Source organism: Abrus precatorius, unplaced genomic scaffold, assembly GCF_003935025.1.
Source record: "Abrus precatorius isolate BTA unplaced genomic scaffold, Abrus_2018 Scaffold8, whole genome shotgun sequence".
NCBI lineage: Eukaryota > Viridiplantae > Streptophyta > Magnoliopsida > Fabales > Fabaceae > Abrus > Abrus precatorius.
The window spans coordinates 37,529,214-37,546,343 of record NW_020874428.1 but is presented as its reverse complement, the minus strand read 5'-3'; the positions used below and the strand labels follow the sequence as shown (position 1 = coordinate 37,546,343).

The 17,130-nt window shown below is 26.4% G+C and overlaps 1 protein-coding gene across 4 annotated transcripts; it reads right to left on the bottom strand.

Moving 5' to 3' along the window:
* Positions 1–229: 229 nt before the first annotated feature.
* On the bottom strand, positions 230–5,393 carry LOC113846511 (calmodulin-binding protein 60 A). Of its 4 annotated transcripts, XM_027474879.1 has the most exons (8): positions 4,724–5,232; positions 4,302–4,380; positions 4,043–4,102; positions 3,152–3,204; positions 2,495–2,982; positions 1,848–2,008; positions 1,349–1,552; positions 348–1,255 (listed from the first exon to the last, which is right to left on the bottom strand). In XM_027474879.1, the coding sequence occupies exons 4-8, from the start codon at positions 3,157–3,159 to the stop codon at positions 674–676; spliced, it is 1,443 nt and encodes a 480-aa protein (XP_027330680.1). In that variant the 5' UTR covers positions 3,160–3,204; positions 4,043–4,102; positions 4,302–4,380; positions 4,724–5,232; the 3' UTR covers positions 348–673. The 4 variants fall into 4 exon arrangements, with proteins under 4 accessions (XP_027330678.1, XP_027330680.1, XP_027330679.1 ...); XM_027474877.1 differs by lacking the exon at positions 4,043–4,102 and having other exon boundaries at positions 230–1,255; positions 4,724–5,393; XM_027474878.1 differs by having other exon boundaries at positions 3,152–4,102; positions 4,724–5,198.
* Between the last annotated feature and the right edge of the window lie 11,737 nt (positions 5,394–17,130).

Sequence of the window (17,130 nt, the reverse complement as noted above, 5' to 3'; positions counted from 1 at the left end):
CCCACATTCATAATTAGTTTTTCATTAAAATTAAGCTTTAATATCTTTTTTTGGTAAATTCTTTGATATTGAGACGTAATTTTGAGTCACGATTAATTCGAATCTAAGTCAGGCCAAAAAAAGCCATTAGAGACAACTTTCTTGTTTACTTTCTTCGTTCACAACCCTTACTCTCGGCTTTGTTTAGTTAAAATCAAGTTCTATACAACTCAAACAAACAAAAAAGTTGGTAATCCAAATTTCACTTCATTAAACAAACTCACATTAAACTACTAGATTAAAGCAAATTAAAGGCGTGCGTGTGTGCACGTAAGTGTGTGTATTGAACATCCAGATATCCAGTTTTAACCGGGGAAAAACTGATTTTATTGAACAAAGCATGCTTACAAAAATATGATCCCGAATTACGATCAATGGATCTTGAGATTACTAAGCATCTGTCAACAACCAGAAATCCTCTCCTGACCGTAAAATACAAGTATTTACAACTTAATGACAAAAGGGAAGAGCAATTCTATGACATCTAGCAAGTATAAGACCGAATGCATTGAAGATGCATTTACATCTACCAGAAGCGGTGACTTTTCTCTACAAATGGAACAGAATATTTTTTTGGGCTGGATTCATGAGCACAATGTACAATAGTAACTGAACCTTCATGTTCTTCACAACCTTACCTGTATCTTTGGTTTCCTCGTTTCCTAACCATGAACCATTTTAGGACATTGAATACCTTTCTCCATCTCCTTTGTGCACAATTGACCGTGGATGTAGATCGTGCCAGCATGAAGCTATCGACAGCACTCTGTAAATCTGCTTGAATGTGGCACTGAGATTGAAGATCAGTATCAAAAAATTGCAGATGATCTTCATCACTAAAAGCATGGGCCATTGAATCTGTGTCACAGATCAAAGAGTTGGAGACTTGGACTGGGAAACTAAGAGGATCATATCTAAGCCCCATGCTGTCAAAATGAGGCAAGCAATATTCATCCAAGCTACTACTTCCACCAACAGAATAAATGGATGACATGATATCTGGAGAAGATGCACTTGCTTGTGTGTAATTGAATCCTTCAGTCTTGTGGGGAACCAAAAGCTTGTTGGCACTTGATCCCTCAGTCTTGGGAGAGCTTGGGGAGTAGAGAACATTAGTTAAGTTTGAAGACCCATCCATGAGTGAGGTTTCATCTTCAAAAGTGGCATACTTCTCCCCTTGTCTTATTGCAGTAATAACCGAGTTTTGAGCATCAGCCTGTTGGCGGAAAATCATATTGGTAAGTATTATGAAGAAATAAGATAGGGAAGGAGAGAGTAATGAAAGTAATAAGTGATGAGGGATAAATGCCTTTTCAGTTTCAGACAGCTTATCTACTGGGGCATACTCGCATTCCGAAAGCAGTCCTGTCACTTGTCCAACAGCATTGAAGACCACACCAGGTTGTTGAGAATGAGAAGGAAAGTAAAGATACCTTGTCGAATCAAGTACACAAGTTCGAGCATGCTCCACAGTTACTTCCCACATCTTTGCAGACATTCCAGTGCCCAGTATCTGCACATTCCCAAGCAATGAATTTATTCATTTGCCCAAGAAAAACCAAGTACTTATCTATTTCCACAAACGATGAGGATGTTTATCATTCAGAATTTTGATTAACCAAATAAATTTATGAGGATGAGAATAAGATCATATAGGTTTTCAATAATGATTCTCCCATAGAGTCCAGTCATGCTAGTGACAAGAATAGTATGGGATGTCTTGACAGTTGACATAACCAGTTAACAACTAAACTGTCCCAATGAATGTTATTCCTAAAATCAATCAAAACAATTTGTAAAATTATTACACTGCGCAGCTTTGCTGGATCCAGGTTGAGAAGTGTGAGAAAATCTTTAACAGTATGGATCTTTTCACGACTCAAACGCTTGTGGAAAGCTCCATCCTTGCCTATTTTTTCCAATCTCCAAACTTCATCAGACAGACTAGGAGGATGGTGCTTCTTGTATACTGCAGCCAAAAATCATATGTTTAAACTAAGTTTAATTCCCTCTCTTGTTTTGACAATCAAATCTCAAACATATTCTATTATATATTTACGGTAATGAAGGGACTTGGTTTATTAAGATTTAAATTTTTCCAAAAAATATATATAATGCAAGAGCAGCAAGACAAATAATTCATTTATTTACACTAAAAATAAAATAACATGGATATGGGATCAGAAAAGTTCAGGACTCGTGAACAGCATCTAACATAGTTTTCTGTTAATATATTTTCCACTTATAAAAATGTTAGCTTAGCAAATCCAACATATCATGTAAATAACATGTTTTATACTGTTCTTTATTCCTTATTCTTCCATAGCATAAACAAAATCTCTGATGTCTAGGGTTAAAAAATAGTCTAAAAACATAAAATTTGAAAGCTTCTGCAAACATTAGACCTTGACACATCTAAGCAGAAAAGAGTATATATTCATATATAAATACTCACGTTCTCCTCTGTGATCCCTGACAATAAATGACTCCGTCTTTGCTTCCCTTATTCTAACACCATCAAAGTTGTCCACAACTCTTGCCCCAAGCCTGAACCTTCGGCTCCTTGTCCAGCTTGAATTATCTGTATATGAAATTTCACCCACCATACCGATCCCATCTTTAAGATATAAAATTACATCTCCTGTAAGAAGGGGCTTTTTTCCTTCCCTCTCTCTCACAATATTGCTCTTGAACTCTTCAGGCATCCAAATGTCACTTTCTTCTTCAAAATCACCCTCAAGGACCACAATTTCCACCTTAGCTGAAGATTCAGGTCCTGTACTAACAACTTTCCCTGTTAGGGCATCAACTAAACTTATCCTTAAGTTGGAGCCATCCTCTCCTTCAATTCGAGCTCCTGTAAAGACAGGAAGTGAAATGCTGTTTTCAAACTGCAGCTGCAAACTTCTTAATTCAGTAGTGCGGAACTCCTTTCCACAGGTCCTAAAAGAAAGTAAAAAGAAAGCATGAGAAAAAACTGGATTCAAGTGACTAAATGATTTCAAATCATTCAGCTAAATCTTTTTTTTCATAATTCATTCCCTTTGCTTCATAAGAAGCTCCACGTCCAAGGCAATAGAATTTAAATTATCAGCAGGAGATTATTTCTTACTGTTTCATGCTGGTCAAATGCCTCTTTAGGGCCGATTCAACTTCCTCCTTAACCTGTAATGAGGTCACATATATGATTGGTACCGATATCAAATATCAGTAAAAGTGGAACTAACGTTTACAGGACCAAAACTCAAACATGCTACCCAGAAAAAAAAACATAGGATTTTACTTCAAGTATCACACATCCAATTATTTATTTACCCTAGACAGGAAAATATATATTACAGCATTACTGGACTTAACACTCGCAGCACAATATGAATCACAAATGGAAACTTCATCTTGTTGGTTCATTTATTTCACAAATCACAAAAATAACAAGCAAGAATAAATTATGAAATGCATAACCTAAAACCACTTGCATTTGATTCATGTAACTGAGCATATATGCATTCCATGTACAGGACATAGTTAATGTAAGCATAATTTTCATCTTCTGTAACTGTAACTACTCTGCAGGAACAGATTCAGGCACCAACAGCCCCAGTTAAAGCCCAAAAAGCAAGGTTGGTGACTTAGGAGATAAATGTGTGAGTTCATGTTCAACCAAGAATGTTCTTTAAGTGTTTTCTTTACCTTTGTCTTTCCTTGTTTTGCATTTTGTTTATATAAAAGTGGCAAGGTTTATGAGACTGGGAGAGTTGCAAACTTTTATCAAAATAAATATTTCCAAAATTGTTTCAATACATTAATTGAAGCCCAATGAAAGGTTTTGAAACAAGTAATGAAGTAGGTTTTTAAGTATATCCTTTGTTAGTGGATCTTCTGTGACATGACCAATCACAGAAGTAGTATATGTGACTGCATGAGGAAGAACAGACAGGCAGATGATTTATATGGATAATTAGTTAGTAAGCCGTCTGCAGTTGTCCACAAGGCGGAACGGTACCTGGAATTAGGCCAAAACAATAGGCACCATAAAGTGGATGCAACAAAAGTTATCTGCAGCCTGCAAAGCATTGTAGTAACTCACAAGCGATACTTCAATTGTCTAACTAAATGAATTCAATCACTCTAAATGCACGAAAAAGGTCCATAACATTATCATATCTCCATGAAACAGCGTATACAGATAAAAAAAAAATGAACTGAATACCACAAATATAAATGCAATGAATCAATCAGGTCATGTTGAGTGAAATTCATACCACTCGACGAACCAAGGGCTCTAGAATTGGCTCCAGCAAATGACTGACAGATTGTAACTTCATCACCTCAAGCACCACACTACACATTATTCATTACAACCAAAGTAAAAAGTCCCGTTAATCAATTATCCTCGAAATTAAAAATACATTATCGCATACAACTGTACAAAAAATACGCCTATAGCATCGACAGCGCCCATTTTCTTTTAACAATCTATAGCACTACACAGATTCATGGAAAGTCGACAATTTCCCTTTGGCGTACATTCCAGTCTAAACAAAAGTCCATTCCGCGCTACATTTAAAAAAAAACGCAATCCCCTTTGTCCCAACCAACATCAACAAAACTTCGCAGGAGCGAAAATAAGCCACAGTGCATTTCAATCACTGGTTTGCAAAACCCCATTTGGGTTGTGACGTACCTGGAGAACGGAGGAGGCTTTCGACGCTTGTCGTCTGGAGTCTTGCCATCGTCGGGGCGCCTCTTGAGCGACATGGGCGAAGGAACGGTTGAAGAAAGAAAAAGTTAACCAGTGGTGTTGGACATTGAAATCGAGCAACATGCGGCGAAAGAAAGATAGGAACAAAGAAAGCACAAAGTAATATATATATGTGCGTTTTGCGGATGCGACATCTAAAAGAGGAAGTAACCAGTAAACGACAACAGAAGAGGCCGTAAACTCCAAAAAGAATTAAAAAAAAAAAAGGTGAAGAGGGAGCGGCGTTCTCCTCTCCTTCTACTTTTTAGTACTTGCGTGTCATGTTCCTAACCATTGTCCGAGTTTGTTTGCGTCTGGGATGCTTCTCTACCTTCGGCTTTTCTCGTCATCTACTGCTACCTTTCGATTCAACCAATAACGACAGCGCCACCATAACTTTGGGTTGAGAGAGAGGTGGTGGTGGTGGTGGTGGTGATGGTGATGGTGATGGTGGGAGTGAATGACAATTGTGACTCTCAGCGCTGAGCCTGAGGTGGGAGAGTGAGTCAGTGGGGTCCTTTCAAAAGCGCGTCCTGCGACTTGGTAAAACTGGGCCCACATATCCCCCTCAACGCGCTTCCCGTGAGCTATCCCTTTAAATTTGCGTTAGCGTAAGACCACACTCACACCCCCACCCTTCAATAACCATCCTTCCATTCCACCAACAAACCAATGTCTACTGTTCATCCACTGTAAATAGCTTTCTACGATATTCTTAAATTATATTTTTTAGACACAGAAGAAATATAAATATAACATTTTTAATAATTTTTACTCATTTTTTAAAATTTGAATAATAATTAAGAATTTATTTATTACTGACACTCCTTAAATAATCAATTTTAAATTTCAAAGTTTACATTTAAAGTTGATTACCCATTAACGAAATCCTCACATCAACATACAGACTTTCAACGTGCTTAAATAAAAATTAACATGCCTTCTAGATTTAATCCTCGATATACACAGTTCTATGTGAAAGAAAAAAGGTCTTCACGATTCCTTTGTTTAATTAAAGGAGTGAAAGTCAATTTAACGTATTTCGAAACCTTTAAAAACGAATAGTATGATTCTATTTATTGATCATGGACTAATATTATAGTTGAAGCTAAGATATACAATTAAATGTAACTTAAATTTATTTGAAAATTAGATTTCGTGCTTGGAGAACATTGTGATTATTTTATTTTAATATTTTTGTTATGGTTGTACTTGAAACAATTAATCATGAGGACGTGGGCTTTTTTTATGATTTTTTTCCTTATAAATTATAGAAATATGAATTTTTTTAGCAAAATAACAAAAATACATGTTTTTAAAAAAATGACTTTTAGGTTAAAATAGTCAATTTTAACCCTTTTTTATATTTTTTAATATTTAATTATTATTTAAAAATGTTATTGACAATTTTTAATTTAATTTTTTAATAGTTTTTAAAAAGTTCATCGTTGACGGTAATTTTTTTAAATTTTATCTTTAAGTTTCTATATCTACATCAAAAAGCATTATTAGTAATTTTTAAATTTTATATTTCTAAAATTTTTTAAAATACTGTATTTTATTATATATAATTTTTAAATGCTATATATAAAATAAATAATCTCCAGATGGATGCAGGTAGATCGAAGTTTATTAGATCTTGGTTTATTTATATATGAAAAAACAATTAAATACATTTGATTTAGAGCATTTGAATTCATTCATATTTCATAACTTTTTTCTTCCCTGCTAATGAACGAAACTGGGTGATATAGCGGGTTGGTTGTTGAGTCAGCCACTTAAGTTGAAGAGTGTAATATAATAAGGGCCTAAGAGTGCCCTATTAATTTTTTGAGTCGCCAAGCGGAGAATTTATACAAAGCAACATATAAACTACTATCTTTTGGTAGTTGAGATTTTTTTTATACAACGTTTTAATGTATACTGAAATATTTCAAGACTTCAAAAATTTTGAATCGAGTTAAAATATTATATTTTCCAACTTTGTGGATCCTTATTGCTTTGCAACTAGGTTGGGATCGATAAAAGCAGTTTCTACTATCTTCGAATAATTCAACTCATGCATAGAAAAAGATAGTAATAGAACTGTACAAAAATATATTTAGCAAGTGAGTTTTTTTTTTTTTTTACATGTATTATTAAATTTAAAAGTTAGATACAATGTAATTTATTCAAAACTTTAAAAAAGGCTAAATATCTTAATTTTTAATAAATTTTTTATTATGTTAATTTTTTTTCTAAATATCGAAAAAGAGTTGGATAATATTAAACATAACATGACTTGTTTTCATCATAATATTCCATAGTTTAAATTAACTATTCTCATGCTCTCATGTAAAACACCTAATACATTACGAAAGTTTTCGTCGAATAACACCAAAAAACTCAAAATAATATTATTCAAATGAAGATATATTTCTTACAATCTGTATTATTTTAAATTATTATCTTAAAATAGAGATAAAATTAAATTATATATTTAGTAAAATTATGATTATGTGATCTTTCCATATTTGTGTTAGCCTTTAATCTTTTTTACCTCTTTTTATTAAAGTAAATACTTCCGTTTATTATAGCAAACAAAAAGACGACTTTAGTTGCTTGAGAAAATGGAAGGGCAAGTTTTTAATTTAAAACAAACATATTAAATGTATATAGAGTGTATAAACTAAAAGAAAAACAAAAAAGAAAACGATAAGTGATGTAACATGATAGAAAATGATAAATTATAAAAAAATGAAAGTAAAAATGTCAAACGAACAATTATAATATTAAGGCTTTTTATGAATCAAAATTAATATATGTCCATATATATAAAATTATAATATTAGAATGTCTATGATCAAATTTATAATTTATAATTTAGAGATTTATCTGTATTTTTATTCATAATTTTTTAGATAAATTAAAAAGGTATTAATTATTTTTGTGTGTGTTAACAAGATAAACAAAACATTAAAAAAAATCAAAATAAAAGTATATTTATCTTAAGCTTAATATAAATTCTGTGTGATAGTTAATACATGTTTGGTTGAATTTATTTAGAAAAAATAATTATTTTCTTTAAAACAAGCTTTCTTCAAACCCGAACCTAATATATACAGTCAAATGTCAATTATGTACGATATCGATGCACAGCATGCGGTCGCTGTTTTATTAAGGGCATCATTGCATGAGTTAATTATTAAAAAGGAATTTTTATTAAAAATTATAATGTTTAATATTAATAATATATTAATTCTATAATATTTATTATTTTAAATAAAAAACTATTATACAAAAATTATTATTATTATGTGCCTTTAAATATTAATTAAAAACTTACCAGATAAATATCCCTAAATATTTTAGAATCTACTATGTTTTTTACGTTTTACAAGTAGACACTGGTGTTTAGAGGAAAGACGCATGCATTATCACCAACACCCATAGATTAAGCGCAAAACTACAAGCTCTGCTCACGGAATCGCGTTTTGGGAAAACTGGATTTTGCATTCTCCCTTCGCTGTCGCGTTCTTCCTAAATTCCGGGCACGTGTATTGTTTTCTTTCTCATCCACACATTCTGATATTTCATTTCAAATTTGTACGAATGCTAACTAGGTTTGCTCATAGTGATCTGTTATTTTATTTTATATATATATATATATATTTTTTTTATTTATTTATTTATTTTTTAATTTTTAACATATACACATCTTAAAAATACTTTTTCAAACAATATCTCACTTTACAAAAATATTATCTTAATTTGTGTGTGTGAGACACGTAGAGATATTCTTAATGTACAATCAAAATATTAAATATTATTTTTTTCTAACCTTGTCTTTTTAAAATCCAATCAGAGTAATTATAGCTTTTATTCAACTATTCATTAAAGAATTATAATATAATTAATTTTATATTTTATATTTTGTAACTTTTTTCTCTTGTTTTAGTTTATTATTTCACTTAATTTTTTTTGTTTTAATTAACACTTTATATTTTGCTTATTTGAAATGCGTGAGATCATAATTATGTTTTAAATTAATGTAATTGAAATTTAATAGCCAATATACTCCTATAAATTTGTATGTCATAATTTTTAAATAAAAGTGTTTTATAGAATCATCTTAAATAATCATAGTTTTTAAGTGCTAGTTATTTTCCTTGTTGTATTGAATGTTCATATATAACAGTTTTTTATAATTCAATCATAATATAATTTTATATTTTAAATTAATTACCTCTTTAATTTAATTTTATTTAATATAATGATATTCAGTATTAATAATAACAATATTTTTTAAATTTTGTCAATTTTTAAAATAATTATAAACTTGTAATTAAAATATTGTTTTATTTTATTAATATACGTGATACGTAAAATACTTACAAAACTACTTTAACTTTTGGTATGTGTTAAGAGTATGATGTGATTCTACTTTTATAAACATTTTTCTTATTTAAGACCATTAGTATCTGTATATTAAGCATCTAACTAGTCTAGTTTAATTAAATAAAATTATTGTATATGGACAGTAAAGTTTTTTTTTTCTAAATTTTTAACCAGTTATTTTTAATATCAGGACATTTTAGTATTGTTAAGAATTATTTTAAATGAGGGTAATTTTAGGAATTTCTTTTTATTATGTCATGAGATTAATTTTATGTTTAATAATTTTTAAAATTTAAACTTTATTAATTGTACATTTATTTTTAAATTTATAATCAGTATCTCTTTATGTATTATCTGGTAAATATTTAGCATTAATAATAAAATATTTATAATTTTTTCATGTCAAAATATTTTTAAATTTCAGTAATAGTCATATGATATACTTCTATTTGTTATATAATTTAATATAATACATCCAATGCATGAAAATTTCACTATTTTTAAGTTATTTAATATATAAAATAAAAATTGTAGAACACTATTTGTTGTATATTAAAAGTTAAAGTAAAGTAATTATTGTCTAATTGTACGCATTCATAACGTGCTACTTAACGATAAATAACCTATAACTTTACACTTGAGAAAATTATAATGTTAGGATTTTAACCTTTCAGATAGTTGTGGAGAAGTCCTAATAACTCCAGCAAAGATTAGTTTTATTCCTAAACTGGTAAATATTTTTCGTATTATACAGATAATTATGAATTCATGTGAATATATATATATATATAACGCTTTCTAATGAAAAATTTACAGAGTTTAATCAATTAAATTTTCTTAAAATTAAAATTGGTTTAATTAGTGAAACGTTGTTTCAATGATAATGTAGAAACATCGCATTACATTTGACATTGATTTAAACTATTAAATAACCCAAATAATTATCTTAAATAATTAATAAAGACTTGGGTTTATAATCGCATTTTATAATATACATGTTAAAAAAAAAACTTCATATAAATTTATATTTTATAAATATTTACTGCCAACAAAAATAAAAACTAAAACGTCTAGAAAAATCACAAGAAGACAGTATCAAACAGCTTTTGAAGTGCACTTGTTTATACAATTGAAACAAACAAAATTTAATTTTTTTCAGATATATTCGAAAAACAATATAAAATACTATTATATATGCGATCACGTCATCCTGTTATAATAATTACGTTACGATAGGCTTTGAGCAGGTTATAATGGATTAATGAGACTATAATTATAACGTCGTTTTCGGAAGCGAGATTTGAGTTGATGAAAGAAGGAAGATAGTAATGCAAATAATAAGTTGAGTTTGTCTTATTATTTATGATTTTGGAAGGTACTCATCAACCTTTTTTATCTATCTTCATCTTCCAGGAATCTTCCTCCACACATCAGTGTTTCCGCTTAATTCAGATTTTACTTATCCCTACACCATTAAGCTTGCCACCCCCAAAAAAAGTACCCGCTGCATCAATTGTCTTCTAACACACTCAACGTTTCATTTAATTGAAAGGGACCCCAAAGCCCTTGGACACACACTTGTGTTTTTCACTTTCAAAATAATTGATAAGATTCTTTCAAACCAATTTTTTAAAATACACATCCGTAAAATTAATTTTTTATTAATTTAGTTTAAAACAAATTATAATCTATTTAATTAATATTTCAGTTTATTTTTCAAATGTTTTTAATTTTATCTAGTCTTCTAAATTATTTTCTATGCTGATATATATTTTCGTTATTTGTAATATATTTAATTGATTTACATAACCCTAATTTCAACGGGGAAATCTACGGAATATACAAAATCTTGCAAATTAAAAAAGATGGCAAGTTCCTTTTAATAATTTATTTTCTTGTTACAATGAGAGTGTGAAACATTGAAAACAGTTTACGATATCACCATAGCCAATAAAGAAAGAAAATGATGATGTGGCAGTAGTGGGTTGGAGTCTTTCTCTGGATGATTAATGCATGAAGCTGAACCTTGACAGTTCGCACCATTGAAACACTGCTATGGAAGCTTGTTGGGGTCTAATTTGTGATAGCACTGGGACAAGCTTGCCTGGCCAGTTGCTCGTGCAGCAAGTTGTATGGCTAAGAAAATGTCAATAACATATGATGATTACTAAATAAAATTATTGTACAAATATATATGTAATATTATGTACGTATATAGCAATCTGACATTCGACAATCTTAAAAATACCTATAATTTTTGTTTTGTTACAAAAATAACTATATTTTGTGTTTTAGTATTTTAAAAAAAGTATTACTAACAAATTGACATGGATGGATGTAGTTTAGATCGAAGTCTCTCACTAACGTAAGTATTGTCTTTGAATGGTATATATGCAGTTGTAACCCATGCTTCCATGATTTTATACATATTTATCTATATTATTTTAAGTGAAAATGAAACTTTATGGGAAAAAAAAAAAAAAAAGTATGCAGTTGGAAATAAAAAAGGGAAACTTTAACCCATTATCTCTACAGATAATTAAGAACTATCAACTTCAAAATTTAAGTATAATTTACTCTCTTTTTTTCTAAAACGTTTATATACTTTACAAGAAGCATTCTTTCAGATAGATAAACTACTAAAAACAATAATTTTTTTAATATTTAATATAATTATATGTATTTTTACTTAAAATTGAGACAATAATATATTAAACTAAAATAATTTCTACCGTTAAGATTAATTTAAATATAAATATCAATTACTTTTTTGGTACATAATATCAACTACCTTTAATGGTTTAAAAATAATTTTAAAACTAACGGATAAATATTGCCATTTTGTCGGTTCTCTTTCAGTCTAACCCTCGAATCTTCAGTAAAATTAGTATTGATTATTTTAATTATATTAAAGATATTAAAGAGCTCATTTAATTCATAATAAAAATATTTAATAGACTTAATTATATTTCAATTAATAATATTGATATTATATATAAAATTACTATTTGTGAAGAGTAAAACATTTAGTTAAGCCATTATTTTTCATAATTTTTAAATATATTTCTAAAGATTAAAATTATATAAAAATAATATGTAAATTATACTCTTTTTTCTTACAATAATTTTATTTTATTTATTTTTTATCTTATTTTAAAATTTGTATATAAAAATTATTGTTTAACTTTTTCTTATTACCTTATATAATTTTTTTTATTTTTTTATAAATATCTTTATTTATATATAAGTTATAATACTTAATATATTATTTCTCTTATTTTAGAATTATTACCCTTTTATTAAGTTTTTATTATTTTGATATATATTATTTGTTGTTATAAAATTAAGTTAATATAATTTCAAAAATTATTGTTTTAAATAATTATATATATATATATATATATATATATACTAGAATATAATTATTTTTAATTATTAAATTATATTTATTTATTTTAAAATAAATTAGTTTTGAATTATACAGGTTATTAACTAATATAATTCAATTTGTGTATATTGGTCTTTAAAATTATATTTATTAATTTAATTGTTTATATTTGAATTTTTAGCTTTTTAATTATTTAAATTAAATTATTAAAATGATTTTTTTATCAATAATTAATAATAATATAATTGAAGTGTAATATATTATTGATTTATATAAATTAGTATTATATATAATTGTTTTAAATATTTGTTAAATTTGTATGGATTAGTGAGTAATATTATTGTGTTTATTATTATTATTTTTTTATTTAATAAATAAAATTTTAGTATGAAAATTTATTTCCAACAATTTAAGAATTAAATATAATTAATTAAAATTGAAAACTTCAAAACAACACATAAATTGAAATACGAAAATTAAAAGTATAACTGAGCCTATTTAATTGTCTTGACACACGCAATTATATTGTACAAATTATATTAATAATTATATGAATTTATAAATTTTTTATTAACTTTTAAAATCAATACCATATAACATGTTTATAAAATTTTAAATTCATTTAAACTTATGAAATACCTTATTTATACATATTAAAATTAATATGATATATAGTTTTAAAAATATAAAAATAATAATTTTTATATTTTTATGTAGGATATAAGTAAGATGAAAGGAAAAAAAAACGAAAGAAAATACTTTTAGAAAATCATTAATGTGTAAGAGTTCTTTAACATAAAATAAAATAAAAAATTTGAAAATATTTAAATACACTACCAAATTTTAAAAAACTTTCATTTAAAATTGTTTAACATTAATGCAAAGCGTAATTTAGCTATTTATTTTAATTTTTCTCCTTTTTTAAAAAATATTTAATCTAAACCACTCATATTATATTGTATTTTAAATTAAAAAAATACATATATATCATAACATTAAAAGACGAAATCACATCAACTTTTTTTCTTATTACTTCTTTTAAGCTCTCACATGAAATTTAAGTTCACCATTCTTATTTTCATATTAAAAAAACACATTTTTATCATATTCGAATCTGTCTACAGTCTTAAAAGCACTATTTTTAATTCAATATTTATACATTATACGATAAAATTAAAATTTAAATATAACTTGTATATCTTTAAATTTAGTGAAGGATGTTATTATAACAGAAGTAATAAAATATACATTAAAAACACATTTATAATAAAAATGTAATTAAATATAAATTATTAAAATAAAATGTTTTTTCAACCATAAAATTGACAAATGCTAAATAGAAAAAGGCACAAGTTTTAACAATATTTAGGAGCATGACAAATTGCGTCATGCAATTAATCCACAAGCTGCTACTGAATAGTGATGTGATGTGAGATCTGAGTATAGAATATTGATTTAACAAGACACTTGTGTGCTGTACACTGTTCCACATCATGCATTCCAGACATAACTAAACGATGCGTATAGAAGCAATAAAGACCTAAATAATTAGCATAGCTAATGACACGTGTAATATTAATTTAATATTACTACGTACGTGTACTGTCTTGTAGTCTCTGTCTGTTGTCAAAGATAATATTTGTATATAAATTTTATTAAGTATAATGTGGACTTTTTTAAGTACTTAAAATAAACATTATTTTTTTAAATCATCATTTACGATATTTTTTATAATTTTTAAAAAATTGTTATTAACAAATTTTAACTTTATAAATTTTATAAAAAAATTTAATTTTTAGTGATGATTTTAAAAATTTTGTAAATTTTTTTTTATTCTATAAAAAATTATCTATTATTTTTTTATTTTATACTTTTGTATTTTTATTTTTTGCTATTCAAATGGGTTAAAAGCTCAAAAAAATCACAGAATTCTGATAGAAAATCTAGAGTAAAAAATATTCATGCTTAGGAAGGGTATCTTTAAAACTAAAAAAAGGACTATCTTTTCAAAGCCCATTTTGACTAATCTATTAGTATAATGATTTATTTTTCTATAAATGTGTCTAAACTTAAAACTTAATAATTTTAACATGATTCAAAAGCTTCCTAATTCTTTAAATCAAGACATACACGAGATGATCATTAGACTGGATATTCAAACTTAAAGACAAGACATATTTGGAGTCACTTTCAATCCAAATAGCTTTAACACTTTTAAAAATAGCCAATTTTATTATCGTGTAAATGGTCCAAAGTTCTGCGAGGAAAATAAAACTAAATCTTACTATAAAACTTAACAATGAGATGACTTTGGTAGTTCCTTAAGATCTCCACAAGCAGCTAACCTCTTGGCTATAGAAACTGCTTTGTCTATGTTTAACCTTATCTAACCAAAGGTAGGAGGAAATCATTTTGTAATTAACTGATCTTGAAATAACTTTGGGAGGTTTATAGAAGGGTCCCTGCAACAAAAATTAATAAATTCAAAATCATAACGAATTATGTGAACCAAAATATTAAATTGGATAATATGATTTTGAAAAATAAAAGTATTTCTACTCTTTTAAATATGCCAAACAAAAATATCAAACAACCAACTCCAGCACTGAATCTTATTAAAAAAAAAATCAACAATATTCAATTTCAGCCAATTGCTCAAACCAGTACTATTAAAAGAAACAAATTAGTTAGATAATATAACATTATTCTAAATATTTATAGCATAAAAACATGTATAAAAGTTTCAGGGGCCTCATTAGTCATATTTTTTCTAAATCTTTTCTCATTAGTAAGAAGTTTACCATGAGACAATTTCTAAAAAAATAATTTTATCTTAGGAAGATCATTCCTTTACCAAACCAATTTAAAAATCTCATTAGATTGGTAATTAGATAAGGAGAATTTAAAAATAAATTGATAAGCAGTTTTAAGAAAAAATATCCCATTACTAATTAGGTCTCAATACAATAGGAAGTCTAGCCTGAGTAATAAAATGATAAATGTTAGTAAAAATTTTAAACACTATATTTTATTTTATATATATATATATATATATATATATTACTCATAAAAAATTAAATCGTACAATGTTAGTAGAGTTTTTATGTTAATAATTAATTAAAATACATCACAAGTATAGATTTTATATCAATTATCATAAAATTATAATTTTTTTCTCATATAATAATTTATTATTGAATAATAATATATCGGTGTATACAAATTAAATTAATTAATTAATTAATCCTTAACATGTTATTTATTATAATTTTATTTAAAATTTATTAGTTAAATTTATATCATATAGATGAGAATGCACTAAATGTAATGTCATAGAAAAAATATTTTACATTTTTATTTGTGTAAAATTTTTATTAATAAATTTAACTGAAAAAAAATACTAATTTTAGTTAATTATGTAATTCTGAGTCTCTAACGATGATATTGACATTATAGATGATAATTATGTTATTTTATAGGCATTTTTAAATATTTTATATACTTTATGTAAGCAATTCAAGAAAATAAAATATTCTTTTTTTATGTATGTCAATTCTTTCTACAATTTTTAATATAACATGTTATTTATAAATAAAATTATATTTTTATTTTGAATGATTAGCATTGAAATTTTTATTAAAAACTATATTTAAAAATATATATTATTTAAATTATTATATAATATGACATATTTAGTGAGCGAATGTAGAACATTGAATGTACAAACACAGGTACTTAACAATTTGTAAAATACAATATTTGATTTAATTTGAATTTTAAAATTCAAGCAACCTGGAATTGTAAATAAAATAACAAATATATATTTTATAAAATGATAATTGTATAAATATTTCAATAAAATTATGAGCTATAATATAGATTATGTTAAATTTTAACTAAAATATATACTTTGCTATGTTATTTTATATTTATTTCACAAATTACATTTTTTTTAAACTTGCAAATCTTTTTATATTTTTTTAATGTGCTGTGATAAAACTTAAAATATGCAATATAATTTTTTTTAAAACTTTATTAGTATATCATATTACATTTAACATGAAACATTTTTATTTCTCTTAAAGTTAATTAATAAATTTTAAACGTGAGACTAAAAATAAAAGCATCATACATTTAACGATTAATTTGAATATTTTATTTTTAAAAAATAAAGTAAGAAAATCATATATTTCAAAAACTAAAATAAATGATAAACAACATATTCAAAAATTAATTTTAATATTTTCCTTCAATAATTAAATTGAAGGGTTTTATTGTAGTCAAATTAAATTCGTTTTCATTGCATTATTGCTGTATATTTTTCACAATGTAAAGTAAAAATATATTTTAATACATATTTTTTTAAAAATAAAATAAACTTCAAACAAGGTAAGCATAGCTTGTTTGATCTGAAAACATCATATTCCTTATCTGATTGCATGGAGTCTAATATTGAAGAATCACTGAATCAGACCTTTGATTTTAAAATACAATGCCTCGATGCGTAAACTGTTTAATGGCTTTTCAGTTTTCACCATTTTCTTCACTCAATTCCCTTTCACGTAGTTGGGAGTTGGACTTATGT

What these genes read in the sequence shown, in the direction of transcription:
- LOC113846511 (XM_027474877.1), bottom strand. Translation starts at nt 4,797, where the DNA reads ATGTCGCTCAAGAGGCGCCCCGACGATGGCAAGACTCCAGACGACAAG. An exon ending in AAGCCTCCTCCGTTCTCCAG is followed by an intron (nt 4,381 to 4,723) that starts GTACGTCACAAC and finishes AATAATGTGTAG; the next exon opens with TGTGGTGCTTGAGGTGATGA. An exon ending in CAGGGATCACAGAGGAGAAC is followed by an intron (nt 2,009 to 2,494) that starts GTGAGTATTTAT and finishes TTTTGGCTGCAG; the next exon opens with TATACAAGAAGCACCATCCT.